The sequence below is a fragment of the Mirounga angustirostris genome, unplaced genomic scaffold, assembly GCF_029215605.1.
Source record: "Mirounga angustirostris isolate CCGP_5_RB_7025 unplaced genomic scaffold, mMirAng1.0.hap1 SCAF_8, whole genome shotgun sequence".
Classification (NCBI taxonomy): domain Eukaryota; kingdom Metazoa; phylum Chordata; class Mammalia; order Carnivora; family Phocidae; genus Mirounga; species Mirounga angustirostris.
The window spans coordinates 25,233,156-25,247,456 of NW_026991716.1; the positions used below are offsets into that span (position 1 = coordinate 25,233,156).

General features: G+C 41.2%; 1 protein-coding gene across 3 annotated transcripts in view; it reads left to right on the forward strand.

The window, feature by feature from the left end:
- The first annotated feature begins 1,492 nt into the window (after positions 1-1,492).
- The window catches only part of GMDS (GDP-mannose 4,6-dehydratase), a 659,281-nt gene continuing 646,472 nt past the window's right edge, over positions 1,493-14,301 (forward strand). For 2 of the 3 annotated variants that reach the window (XR_010413540.1, XM_045866473.3), the window contains exon 1: positions 1,496-1,850. Coding sequence is in view for 2 of the 3 variants with exons in the window: in XM_045866473.3 (XP_045722429.1) it covers positions 1,749-1,850 (102 nt within the window). In the remaining variant the exon portion in view is untranslated. Of the gene's footprint in view, positions 1,851-14,301 lie in introns of all 3 variants that reach the window. The other variant, XM_064597281.1, reaches the window with a different exon arrangement.

Sequence of the window (14,301 nt, forward strand, 5' to 3'; positions counted from 1 at the left end):
AGAGGCAGCCTTCTGCTACTTTAAAAAATTTCTATTTATTTATTTAAATATTACTTACTTATTTGAGAGAAAGCATGAGAGCATGAGTTGTGGGGGTGGGGGTTGGAGAGAGGAGCAGAGGCAGAGGGAGAAGCAAACTCCCCACTGAGCTGAGAGCCTGATGCCTGGCTCCATCCCAGGAAGCTGAGATCATGACCTGAGCTGAAGGCAGATGCTTCACGGACTGAGCCACCCAGGTGCCCACAGCCTTCTGTTACTGCATGTAATACACATTTATTCAGTCATTCTCTTTATAGAATGGACAATGAGAGCCAAGGTGTGAAACCAAAGACAATTCTATATATATATAAAGCTAAGGAGTATTCCTGAGAAGCTTAGGGGACAAAAAGATTTTTATCTTAATCCTGAGTTTTTCTGATTTGGGGATTTGAGGTCTCTAACAACTTGCATTGGTTGGGCACTCTCCTAATCACTCAATTTGTGACTTGAAGTGATGATCTGAGGTCATCTACTGCAGAGAGGAAAATGTATAGATTAACAGAGCAGTGGAAATAGGGATGTTTTTGTCTCTTGCATGGATTCTGGCCAACTCCTTAGGTACACACACCTGTCATCCTCCCAGTGAATCACCCCTGGCCTTCTCTCTGCCCAATGTGCAGCTGCCACATGGAAGCCAGCTCAGGAGACATCAGTTTAGGACCCCACCTTGCATTTGATTTACTTTTTTTGAAATTGGCCATGTCCAGGTTTATCCGGCCCTGCAGTCTTTTCAACATTTCCCGAAGCTGCACGTGAGTGGGGCCAGGCTTTCTTGTACTCTGCCACTCCTCTGAACTAGGATACTTTGAATCTAGTTACTTGGAACCTTGTGCCTGGTTCCAAGCTTCAGGGAAATGTGAGAAGAGCCAGAAAGCCAGGCTCCAGGTGAGGTTAGTGATTCCCCACATCTGTGACCCCATTTAGGGGCCTTGTAACGCTAGTGCCCCTCAGGAAACATAAAACCAAACTCATCGAAAGGCACTGCGATAGGTTTCCAGGAATTATTTATCAAAGCTGATGACCCAGGCCCCGTGACGCCTAGATTTGGCATTCAAAGCTTTCTCCTAATGAAAAGGTCAGGCCATACTTCCTCTCAGCATCTTCAGGTACTATTAGCAATCCTGGGAAATCCAGAAGGGCGGAGGACAGGAGACAGGGGTCCCAAGGAGGGTAAGATGGTGAAGTCCAGGCCGCCGACGGCCCGCCCCCTCCACACCAGGCCTTGCCACAGGACAGGCCGGGCGTAAAGACCGGGTAACATTTCCTTTCCTGAAGCTGCCTAACAGCCCCGGCCAGAGGCGGTGGGACCCGGCGACAAGCCCGCCCCTCCGGCGCTCCGCCCTGCCCGCGCGGCGCGCGCGGCCCGCGGCGGGGGAGGCGTGGCGTGGCGCGGCGGCCGTCGGCGGGGGGCGGGGCCTGCCGCGGGCGCCACGGGAGCGTCGCGGGCTGACGCGAATGACGCGGCGCTCGCCAGGCCGCAGCCCCGCCGCCCCGCAGTAGGGCCCGCCTCGGCCCGCCCCCGGCCCTCCCCGCCCGGCCTCCCGAGCGCCCCTGTCAGATTGTGGCGGCTGGCCGCGCGGTGCGCTCCTTCCCTGCTGCCTGGGCGAGGAGGCTTGTGTGCAGGCACACCCCCACGTCCCTTCGGCGCCGCTGCCTCTGCTCCACTGGCCTCAGCTCCGCCCAGCTCTCCGCCACACGCCGGTAGCGACATGGCACACGCGGCGGTACGCTGCCCCAGCGCTCGGGGCTCCGGGGACGGAGAGATGGGCAAGCCCAGAAAAGTGGCGCTCATCACTGGCATCACGGGCCAGGTGAGTGCCGAGGCGGGAGTTCGAGCCGGGCCTGCTGCTGCTGGGGCACGTGTGCGCCCCGCGCTGGGGGCTGCCTGCGTTACCAGGAACAGCCTTCTGGGCATCCCGGAAGGTTTCCGATGTGGCTTGTTGTGGAGGTCGATGACAAGTTGTGCCTTGTGGGGAGTGTGCTGAATGCATGGAATGCTTCTAGGCGTCCCTTGGGGCGTGGGAGCGTGTGTTCTACTTGGGATGTGGTCCTCATACCTGAGTAAGACTCTCTCACCTGTCCAGCCGGCGACTGCAGTGCTTGTTTCTCCAAGCCCTCTAGGGTGCACTTCCAATTTAGTTCTTTGCAGATCCTAGTGCTGGGGGAGGGAAAAATGACTGGTTTTCTGTGAGTGAGTGTGTGTGTGTGTGTGTGTGTGTGTTTGTGGAGCCAACTTGCTGTATTTCCGTGTAAGGGCCAAGGCCATTTACCTGCTAATGCTTGGGAAGCAGGGGAGTTTTTGCTGTTTTGGTTCCCCTTCACCAGATTTCCAGACAGAAAAAAACGAAAGAAAGTAATGCCGAGGAGTCATAGACCAGGAAATATTTTTTGTTTAAAAAGCACACCTCACAAAAACTTTTTAAACACACAAACTCCTGAAATCCATGTTAATACATTTGAAGTGTATCTGACAGACTGGTCCGAAGTTAGGCTAGGGTTCTATTTCCAAACAAAAGGAGTTCCTTAAGTGATACAGTCACGAGGAGCTGTCCTGCATGTTGGAACCCCATGTGCAGACTGAGCATGGCTCTTTCCTGACAGTCATCTCTTAGAGACATTGCAACAGGTAGGACCTCACCACTGGATCTAACCAAGCTGTGCTGCTTTAGATTCATTGGTGATGGAATGATTTTGCTCATTATTTTTGTAGACAAAGTGTCATATGTGTGCTTCTGGAGATCTCTTGATTGTGGCTAAAATTACTCTAATGGAGATGATGGCTAATAAATGTTGTGCTTATTATGTATCGGTCACATGACTAATATTAACTCATTTAGTTTTTAGAAGTACTCTTTGAAGGGGTACTTTTTTTTTTTTTTTTTTTTTTTACCTCCACTTTACAGATGTGGAAAGTGAGGCATGGGAGTTTGATTTGTCTGAAGTCAAACAACTAGAAGTGTCCAGCTGGGATTCAAACTCTGCTCTCATAGCACTCTAGCATAAGAAAAGAAATTGGAATTGGCCAGATGTAGAGTGCAAGAATATTAGATGGTTTTAACTACTGGATATCAAATTAGTTTCTGGTTATTCATCTTACTTTGTTTAAGGTTATTACAATAAAAAACTGTTTGAAAACTGGTGGAAGAGGTGGATAGGACAAGGATTTGAGATTGAGGAAGTGAACCATTAAATTTAGGCAAGGGCCTGTATGCTTTCATGTCATGGCCTACATACTTTTTTTTTTTTTTTTCCCCTAATGCTGAGGACTCTTCTGTAGATGGTTTCCCTTTTTCCAGTTTCTTAGACTGGATCTGAAGCTCAAACGTTTACTAAGCTTATATGAACTCTTGAAGAGAGAGATTTTTTTAAGTAAACATTAAGAAATTAGTTAAGCTGTTAATGTAACTCTGTTGGTATGGCTTATACCAATTTAAGCGACTAGCACTATCAATTAGCACAGATTAGACATCGGACCTTGTTTAGGGCTTTGAACACAGTCATCTGTTTGGTACTGAGTGGCAAGGAAGGTGCGGAAGTGGCCCCCATTGTAGTTTGTCCAATAGGCTGCTGCAGGGGAGTCTTCTTTAAGCACATGTTCAGCGTGCTATGCCCTAACCAGACATTTTTGGCTCACCACTTCATTTTGGCTCACCACTTCACTTCCAACTTTAAAATCCTTGAGTTTCAGTCTCCTTTTACCTTCAGCACCAGTATTTTCCTCTTTCCTCCCACCTTCACCCTTTGCATTGTCCCTTTCCATGTTGGGTTTTTGTGTTGGCTTCTGTACCCCTGGCAGAGTGCTAAACTCTGTAGCTGCACATAAATCCTTGCTAATGGAATTTACTGCTCTGCTATGCTTTGCATTTATCTTCTAGGACAGTGCCTCCTAACCTGAGTATCAAGGATCTTCAGAGGACTGTGAAGTTAATACAAGAGACCTGAAAATCCATACATTCTTATCCATTTTTAAAATAGTATTTGGTGAGAGCTTACTGAACTACTCACTCTGCTGAACACTTTATATATCCCTACCTTAGAGGCAGGTACAATTTTTATTCCCAATTTATACCTGGCTAAGTAAGGTTAAGTATGTTCCCTGGGAGTGCACATCCAGTGAGTGTCAGAGCTGAGATTTGAACCAAGGAGTTGCTTAGAGCAATTTTGCTAATGCTGCTTCTGTGGTAAGCTACAGTACAGCTTTGTGTGTCTGTGTGTGTGTGTGAGAGAGAGAGAGAGTGAGAGAGAAAGAAAAAGAGAGAGCCTGTTTTACTCTAAGAAGAGATCTCAGATTCAAGAAGGTGAGGTAGATACCATTGCCCTTAGGGTATTCATGGCAATTGTGCTATGATGGGCTCTTAAATGGGTTGTCCCTAATTCCCACTTGAGAATGAGTGCAGGTAGCCATGGTGCCCTGTCTGCTATGCATCTCTAGTACTTACTGTCAGGTTTCATATACTAGCTTTCTCCCTCCTGTCTATTCTTTTTTTTTTTTTTTTTTTAAGATTTTTATTTATTTGTCAGAGAGAGAGAGAGAGCACAAGCAGGGGGAGAAGCAGAGGGAGAGGGAGAAGCAGGCTCCTCACTGAGCAAGGAGCCCGATGTGGGACTCGATCTCAGGACCCTGGGATCATGACCTGAGCTGAAGGCAGATGCTTAACGACTGAGCCACCCAGGCGTCCCTCCCTCCTGTCTATTCTCGATACAGTAATTGTGAATCATTTTCTAAAGTTTTTACCTTATTAAATCACCTTAAAGAAAACCACTCTCAGGCTTGGCTTTGCTGCCTCTAGGCCCTCTACCAGCCATCCCCAGAGCTCACCTCCACTCTCTTAATGTGCTTGTGGTTCTTTACTACACATATGGAACTGTTCTTGCTTTTCTTTGAATACTATCTCTTTGTACCCCCATTGGAGTCATTTTGTGGCTGAATGCCCTCACAGGTCTTACTCCTTTTCAATCAACTAAAGCCTCTGTATACTCCAACTAATCCTGCCAAATGCAGCCATTCCAGGAACTTTCTTTGTATTTACATATATGCAGTCTCTGTTGGCTATATAGGTAATTTGCACGTCTTAGTTCTTTGGTTTGTAAACTGCTTTAAGATAGAAACCTTTCAGCGTATTATTTCCCACATAGTTTTGCTTAGTGGGCTTTCAAAAATGTTGACTTTTCTCATTAACAACATAGCTTTACTCTGTTTCTGCAGGGTACAAGGCTGTTTTGATGCTGGTGGGAATATAACGATATGTAAGATGTACTCATTGCCCACTAGGATCTTACAGTCTTTGAGGAACCTAAGACCATGCACATGAAAAAAGTAGTACTGTTCAAGTATGGTAGTGAAGTAGTGAAGTAGGAAACTTGTATTGTACAAGTGATGTAGTATTGTAGTCTTGTACAAGTAGTGAAGTAGTAGTATAGTATTGTATAAGTAGTGAAGTAGTATTGTAAAAGTATGTTAGAGGCCAAATGAATGGTTTATCCAATGTCCAGGACTCTTGGATAAGTCATTGAATGCTAGAAATAGCAGGGGCTGTGTTGGGTTGGACAGCATGCACAAGAGTGAAGAGAGGAGACAGTTTTGGGGACAGTGAGGACACTGTAATAATAATGGAGGGAATTTAATTTATTAAATTATTTATACCTCTTGCTCATTTCCAAAAAGATTCTGAAGTGGCATCAATAAAAAACACATCATTGGGCCATCTTAAAAAGAATGAAAAACAACAACAACAACAAACCAGCCAACTCCAAACCAAAAAAACAGGGGTCTGCAGTGAAGGCAATAGAAAGGTGGATGTAGTGTACCAAAACCCAAAGTTAAGGATAGCTACTGTCAAGGTGGACATAAAATTCAGCTTTGACTTTCCTGTGAGTCAAGACAAAGTGGAAAGGTGAGTCAGACTTTTTATTAGTATTACACTCTTAGAGAAATAACTTTAAACAACAAAACAACATGATGCACAATATGCTTGATAGTAGTTTTTTAAAGACAGTCATCTTCTTAGGACACTTTTATTACTCCCTAATGGATGGCAAAAGCACACTTTTTGGTAGATAGAGACATAATTGAATGGTTAGTGTTTGTGGATTTTTTCCTTTGTTAAACAGATATTTTTCTAATATCTGTTATTTCAGGCTGGTCACTGACAAGAGAGTAGGCAGGTTTGAACTGTAGATTACTTTGTCAGATGTGTTGATTGTAAGGTTAATATTGGTGTTTTAAAAGTGGAAATATTTGACAGGGTGTGGTCCTTCTTACCTGTAAGTTGGCCTAGATTTTCCTTGGGAAGTGGTTTAGATCTGGCCAAACATTTAAGCAAGTACCAATTCAATGCTCCAGATTTCTGCTTCATGACACATGGAAGACAAAGCATTTATCTTTAAATAGTTACAGTCAAGAAGAGTTAACTTGTCTGTGGTTGGAAGACAACAAACTTTTGGTAAGTCTTGCAAAGATGAAAGAGATGGACACTTTGGGTTATCAAGGTCAGATTCTTTAAGTCATATTATTTTGTTTCAGAATTTTGTTTTTATGGCCTTATTTTTAATTTTCACTACTTTTATTAGTTTCTGGTCTTTAAAGAAAACATGTAAAATGGATGACCTAATTCCGTAGACTCAGGTGGCTCTTGCAGGCTTCATGTTCTTCATTTAAGAGTTAATTTAGCATATTAGAAAATGGTAATTGAGAATTGGCAGGAAGTACCATTCTTCCCACAGTTTTCCTTATCCCCTTTTAAATAATGCTTCAATTGAATTATAATAGATAACTGGGACATTACCTCTTTTGGTTTTACTTTCTAATCCATATTCAGTTTCCCATAAACTTCTACATTCCAATATAGGTATGAGAATCATCACTTATGTAGATGGAGATTTAGTGAAATGTGATGTGGTCTATTAAAACTAGCCCATTTGATTGGTAATGGCTACATGGAATCCTGGAGCCAAGGCTTTTTCCAGTTCAAGGGAGAGGCCCATGATTGGTTAGTGATGTCTGCCTGGGAAAGGGAGTGATGGCACATGTGTTATGTCTTTCTTTACAGGATTGTGACTCCATGAGGATAGGAAAAAGTGTCTTAATCATTATCTCCTATGTCTAGTATAACTGGTACAGGTTAGGTACTCAAAATGTTTGATAAGCAAATTAATCTTCAGTTACTAATGTTTATTGTCTTGCAGCTGACTGTAGAAATGAGAATAAAATGTTATGATGCGTTCCTTTTTGGCTGGGTAGAAGTAAGACATTATCAGCAGGGTACTGGGCAGAATTGGATAGTATATACTTGACCGACAAATTGAAGTTTAAGAGATGAAATGATTTGTTATAACTTAAGATTTAAAGGATATGAATATATTCATTTCAGGGAAAAAAGGTAACATGTCCAGTTTTGTGGGATAGATTTCCTACTGTTTTTGTATTCATATTTACCACTAAATTTGAAACATATTCCTTTGGCATACATGTTGGGATTTTAGAACTGGAATTAAATTAACATTATAATGTAGAGGAGGAAAGAAGATTGAGAAAGTGTGATTTCCCCAGGTCACACAGCAAATTAATGGTAGTGTTAGGAACAGAACCCCAGACTCTTCTCTTTCCATCATTGACTTAGGACTTGTCAACACTCCTTTCCCTTAACAAGAAAGAGAGACTGCTTTAAGACAGGACAATTGGAGTAAAAACTACATGTAGTAATGTATATTGTAGTGTTCTAGAAAGTTGAATAATAATAAACATAATAAGTAATCAAATCTGTTTCAATATGTAAGGTAAAAGTAGTTTTGTGTAACATTTAACATCTTATTTTAACAAAATATTTGCACTCTGCAAAGATTGAGAGGCTTAGGGTAATTAAATAGGAATCTTTAGTATTGGATCTATAAAGGAAAATTAACAAGATTGTAGGGACTAAAGAAAGAGGTTAACTTTAGACAACACATTCTTTCAATTTTTTTATTTGAGTGTAATTGACACACAGTGTTACATTAGTTTCAGGTGTACAACTTAGTGATTAAACTTCTCTCTACTTTATGCTGTGTTCACCACAAGGGTAGCTGCCATCTGTCACTACAGAACACTGTTACAGTCCCTTTGACTATATTTCCTATGCTGTGCCTTTTATTCCTGTGACTTACTCATTTCATAACTGGAAGCCTGTATCTCCCACTCCCCTTCAACCATTTTGCTCATCCTCCCACCTCCTTCCCTCTAGCAACCATCATTTTGTTCCCTATATTTATAGGTCTGATTCTACTTTTTGTTTGTTTATTCATTTGTTCTGTTTTTCAGATTCCACATATGAGTGAAGTCATATGGAATTTGTCTTTCTCTGACTTATTTCACTTAGCATTATACCCTCTAGGTCCATTCATGTTGTCGTAAATGGTAAGCTCTCATCCTTTTTAATAGCTGCATAATATTCCTCTCTGTGTGTGTGTGTGTGTGTGTGTGTGTGTGTGTGTGTGTGTACACACTACATCTTCCTTATCCATTTGTCTATTTATGGATACTAGGTTGCTTCCATATCTTGGCTATTGTAAATAATGCTGCAATAAATATAGGGTGCATATATCTTTTCAGATTAGTGTCTTTGTTTTCTTTGGTAAATACCCAGTAGTGGAATTATTGGATCATATGGTATTTCTCTTTTGAAGAACCTCCACACTGTTTTTCACAGTGGCTGTACCAATTTACATTTGCACCAACAGTGCATAAGAGTTCTTTTTTCTCCACATCCTTACCAACACTTGCTATTTCTTGTCTTTTTGATTTTAGGCATTCTCACAGGTATGAGTTGATATCTCATTGTGGTTTTGATTTGCATTTCCCCTATGATGAGAGATGCTGAGCATCTTTTCATGTTAGACAACACATTCTTTAGAGACCTTAGACATTCACTGTTCATTCAGGGTCATATACTGTCCGGAGTTGGTAGTTCGCCTCCAGTGCCCCCAGACTTGAGTGCTACCTTATCTACTCACAACATGGGAAAAGCCAGTGCTGCACGTCTCTCATGTTTGGCTTCAGGACCCCAAGGCTGAAATTGAGAGTGACTTTTGTTAGTTACTGACTTGATTTCTAGATGAACTGGAAGTACTCTTAATTGTTCTTGTGATCCTGAATGGCTCTTGGAGGTATAGAGTTCTCGATTTGCCTGTCCTTTGAAGCAGCCTCTCCTGAACTTTTGTTAAGTAAAAGTTACCACTAAACGAGAATTATTTGGCTATGAATCAGGTTTAAGGAGTGAGGCAAAATGTTTGCCTTCTGGATACTTAGTAGATAATTATATGGGGCGAGGGTACGGAAAAAAATTACTGACATTGATAGAATGATTACTGTGTGCCATGCAGTGTATCAAGCACCTTCTACAAATTATCTCATTTCGGGGCTCCTAAGTGGTACAGTTGGTTAAGTGTCTGACTGTTGGTTTTGGCTCAGGTGGTGATCTCAGGGTCAAGAGATCCAGCCCCACATTGGGCTCTGTGCTCAGCGTGAGTCTGCTTAAATTTCTCTCTCCCTCTCCCTCTGCCCTTTCCCACCTCTAAAATAAATAAATACATCTTTAAAAAAAAAAACACCACCAAATTATCTCATTTCACCCCAGGTGATACAAATTTTTACTGTCCACCTTATATCAAACAAGGAAACTGAGACTTGGAGAATTTCAAACTTGCCTAAGAACTCTTAATGCACTAGTTTTTTTCTCAGGACCTTCTCTCCTATCTTGTCAGACTAGCTTACAGTTTGTCTGTCAACAAACTGCAGAAGTTCACCGCTCTCAAGAAGTTGTTTTTAAAGGCTGTTACATATTTTGATTGGTACCTTACCATGCCCGTTAGGTGATGTTAACATGTAGGTGTGTGTGTCTTAGTAGAAGTCTGGAATAGTGGTGGGGAATGGAGGTAGAGCACTACGTTCTCTGAGACCTTTTGAAAGCTTCTGGTGGCTCCTTTCCCTACTGTTCTTTTTAGTTCTCCAAGGGATTTTTCAGTAAGAGATGAAAAGGGTTAGAGCAAAGTGCTTCTCCCTGCCCATAAAGCTGTTTCTTCAGTGGAGGACCAAGAGCCAGTAGGCAATTAATAGGATCCTCAGAAGTGGGTAGGTCCCTGGGCCTGCAGCTTGGGTGATGGGTTGTCTAGATGAAAATTGTGCCTGGAGAGGTTGCCCATAAGCTCTAATCAGCACATGGATAGTCTGAGTTTTCAATGTGTTAGAGAGAGGCGGGTGAGAGGCCGAGTTGCTTGTTTGTATGGCTGCTTGTAAGGATCCTTGTTCCCAGGATCCTTCTACCTGCATGTGGATCTGAGAGTTACAGCTCCCAGTTTGCCTATTGTGCCCTTAGGTACATTTTTTTATCTTTTTCTGATGCTACTTTTCCTTTCTATATGGTGGGGTTTGTCCTTGCTATCAAGGTCCGATTAGATTTTCCTTAGGAGACTCAGAAGTCCTCTATTCTAGATTCTTGTACCCTGTAATGAACAGGGAAGCCTGGTCTAAGCCTGAAAATGTTTTGGTCTGCAAAATGATCTTACCAAGTACTTTTGACTTGACTTTTATTCTGGTGGATTAGTTTAATCTGAGTAGATGCTTCCTTGACTTGAGAGTAGCCTCCCCTCTTCTCTCTTCCAGTAGCATTGTATTTGGGCTACTAGCAATTCTCTATTTCATACCTCTTCTAAATTTCCAGGTAGCAATTTTTTTCATGCTTAATTTATCTTTTCTCACAGAGGCAATTATATTTTGGTTGAGTCATCCTCTACTTAGTAATAGAAGTGCTAGTAATCATAATGCACTTAAGAAATGTTTGAGTGCCAGTTATGTGTCAGGCACTGGGGATACAACAGTGAACATAATGACAAAAATGACCATCCTTATAATATTGATGTTCTGGTAACATCATGTTCTGGTAACATTATAACATTAATGTTTTAGGTGGTGACGATGGTGATGATAATTATGGTAGTTACAATAATTAACATGTATTGAGCATTTACTTTGTGCTGGGCACTGTTCAAAGGGTTTATGTTCATTACTGAAGCAAAAGAGCCTCCTGTGATGCAGTTTTCTTATTATCCCCAAGGAATATGGAGGTTAAATATATTGTCATCCAAAGGTCACTCCAGTCATTGTTTGCAAAGTCAGATCTGAAATGTAAATCCCATTAATTTTATTTTCTGTAAGTTTGTAATTAGTATCAACAAATAAATTCTTTTTTTTAAATATTTTATTTATTTATTTGAGAGAGAGAGAGCATGAGAGGGGAGAGGGTCAGAGGGAGAAGCAGACTCCCCACTGAGCGGGGAGCCCGATGTGGGACTCGATCCTGGGGTTCCAGGATCATGACCTGAGCTGAAGGCAGTTGCTTAACCAACTGAGCCACCCAGGCGCCCCCAACAAATAAATTCTAAGGAGAGATAAATATATTGTTTACTAAGTTTCAAGAACAAAGCATATTCAAGAGTTTTTTGCAGTTGTGGAGAGGTGGATTATAATAGTGAAATAAGCTTGTACTAATCACTACATTAGATGCCTCTCATTTTATTAGCTGTGTTATGTGGGTCATATCTTTAATTAGTTCATTGGCGGGCCTATATTGACAACTAATCTTGCAAACTCTGAAGGCTGGGGCTCTGCGTTAGCACAAGTGGAGGAGAATGAGTTAGATTTTTAGCCCAATTTAGGTTTGAATTACTGATTAGTTACTTAGGAGCTGCATGAGCTGCATGATTTTGGGCAAGTTATTTACCTTTGCTGTCAGGTTGGAAGAGTAATTTTACCGAGTAGAAAATAATTCTGGCACATAATAGGGACCTTTGTCCCATTACTAGAATGGACCTTCTCTTCAGTGTTAAGAAGATAATAAAAGAGTACTTGAATTCTAGGAAAGAAAGTTGAATGAGGAGGGTATTAATATTTAGCCTTGTGTTTTGCACAGAGAGTCTATTATCCAGGGGCAGAAAGTTCCATAGTATTTGGAATCAACCACAAGGCTATAAAGTACTGGGAGGCAAACAGATCTGACATCAGTAAGTCTTACAGACTGATAGCGTAAGCAGATCTGGGAGCCAGGCTTATCTTCCTGTGTAAGAGGATTGAGGACAGTGGACTGCACTCTGAATCTTCCTTACTGTGATTGCGATCCTGGTAGGAAGGGTTTGGCAAAGTTGGAAATGAGAAAGATGTTTTGAGTACTGTCCTACTTTGATCAAGGATTATTATGTGGTAGAAAGGTTTTTTATGCCTTTACATTACATGTAACTAATTGATTAACTGAGGAAAGAGCATGGAACTGAGAATCAGAGGCTGGGTTTTAACACTAGTTAATTTTATAGCCTTAATTTTTTCTGAGTCTGTTTCATAATCCTTATTGTGAAGGGATTACTTGGTCATCTCTCAAGTCAGTTCAGAGTGTAAAGTGCTATGACTTTAGGATTGAACACTAAATTACAGTTTGATTATATGTAAAGAAAATCTTATTTTTAAGCAGTTTAAAGATAAGGCCAATAGAATTTTTTTTTTTTTAAAGATTTTATTTATTTGACAGAGAGAGACACAGCGAGAGAGGGAACACAAACAGGGGGAGTGGCAGAGGGAGAAGCAGGCTTCCCGCGGAGCAGGGAGCCTGATGTGGGGCTCGATCCCAGGACCCCAGGATCATGACCTGAGCCGAAGGCAGCCGCCTAACTGACTGAGCCACCCAGGCGCCCCAAGGCCAATAGAATTTTTTTAAAAACAAAGTGAACTATTAACTTCAGTGAATTTATAATTGTGTAAGCTAAGAAGAAATTCATATATTGTATTTTGTCAGAATTTGTAAGGTTAAAGTGAAAAATCTGAACTGTCTGTCCTTTTAGGTTATAAAAATGAAGTGGTTTTTTTGATAAGGAAGGATTTTTAAATTCCCATTATTTATTATCTATATTTTGAGCTTAGGGTTTAATAGTTGAGGTTTTATTCATCCAATAGATATTTGCTGAGATTTCTTCTGTGTTGAGGTAGGTTTTGGAGATACAGGCCCCAGGAAGATGGACACGATTTTGTTGTCAAGAGTGGATAGTCTGGTGAGCAACAAGCAATTTTACAGCATGTTAAGTGCTATGATAGTAATAAGTCACAGAATCACAAGAAGATCTTTCCTTAAAAATGCTCTGAAGTATCATTAATTCAATAGATTTATTGAGCATCGATTACCTTGGAAGTTTCTGGCTATAAATGCTGTTGTATTAACAGGGTTAGTTATGAGGCCTTCTTGTAGAAAGCAGAGCTACTTAAGGACCACCTATATACTACTTTTTCTTCTTTTTGACATAGAACTCTTTTGTATAGTCTTGTATTCAGTGAAGGATGGTTAAAGATGTTACTATTTTCATGCTCATTTTTCTATCTTAGAAGCTATATTTCCAGTTTTTAACAAAAGCAGAGGTGCTTGGATTTGATAGAATAAAGCAGTGGGGAGGCAGAGACACTGTGATGTGACAGAAGGAGCTCAGCCTTGGGTGAGTCTGAAACCTGGGCTCAAATCCTGCTTTAAAAAAAGTTAATTAAAAAAAAAAAGAGGGCGCCTGGGTGGCTCAGTTGGTTGAGTTCTGCCTTCGGCTCAGGTCATGATGCTGGAGTTCCAGGATCGAGTACTGCATCGGGCTCCCTGCTCAGCGGGAAGTCTGCTTCTCCCTCTCCCGCTCCCCCCTCTTGTGCTCTCTCTCTCTCTCAAATAAATAAATAAAATCTTAAAAAAAAAAAAAGAAAAAAGTACATTTAGAAATGTCTGCCATTTACTGGCTGAGTGTCCCTAAGTGAGTTACTTAATAAACTTGAACTTTAGTTTCCTCTTTAAAATCCAATTAATTATACTCACATTACAAATTGATATGTGGATTACATATTATGATTATAATAATACCTCACACAATGCCCAACATTTTCTGACATGATAATGCTATTTATTATGTATAATAAATAATTCACTATATATAGTAAATTATTATGTGTAGTAAGTTCTCAAGATTGGGAGGTGTGAGAGAAGGATAGAGAAGTGTTTTGAGAATGCAGTTTGGTGTAGGTAATACAGAATGAATTTGAGTAGCAAAACAACGGAGGCAGGAAGACCTGCTAGGAGCCTCTTGTAATTATGAAGATACAGATGCAAACAGTATTGGTTGTGGAGAAGGAAAGGTAATCAAAGGGACAACAGGACTTTGTGGTCAGTTAGGTGTAGGGAATGTGACAAGGGCAGGAGTTAGAGATCTCAAGGCTAT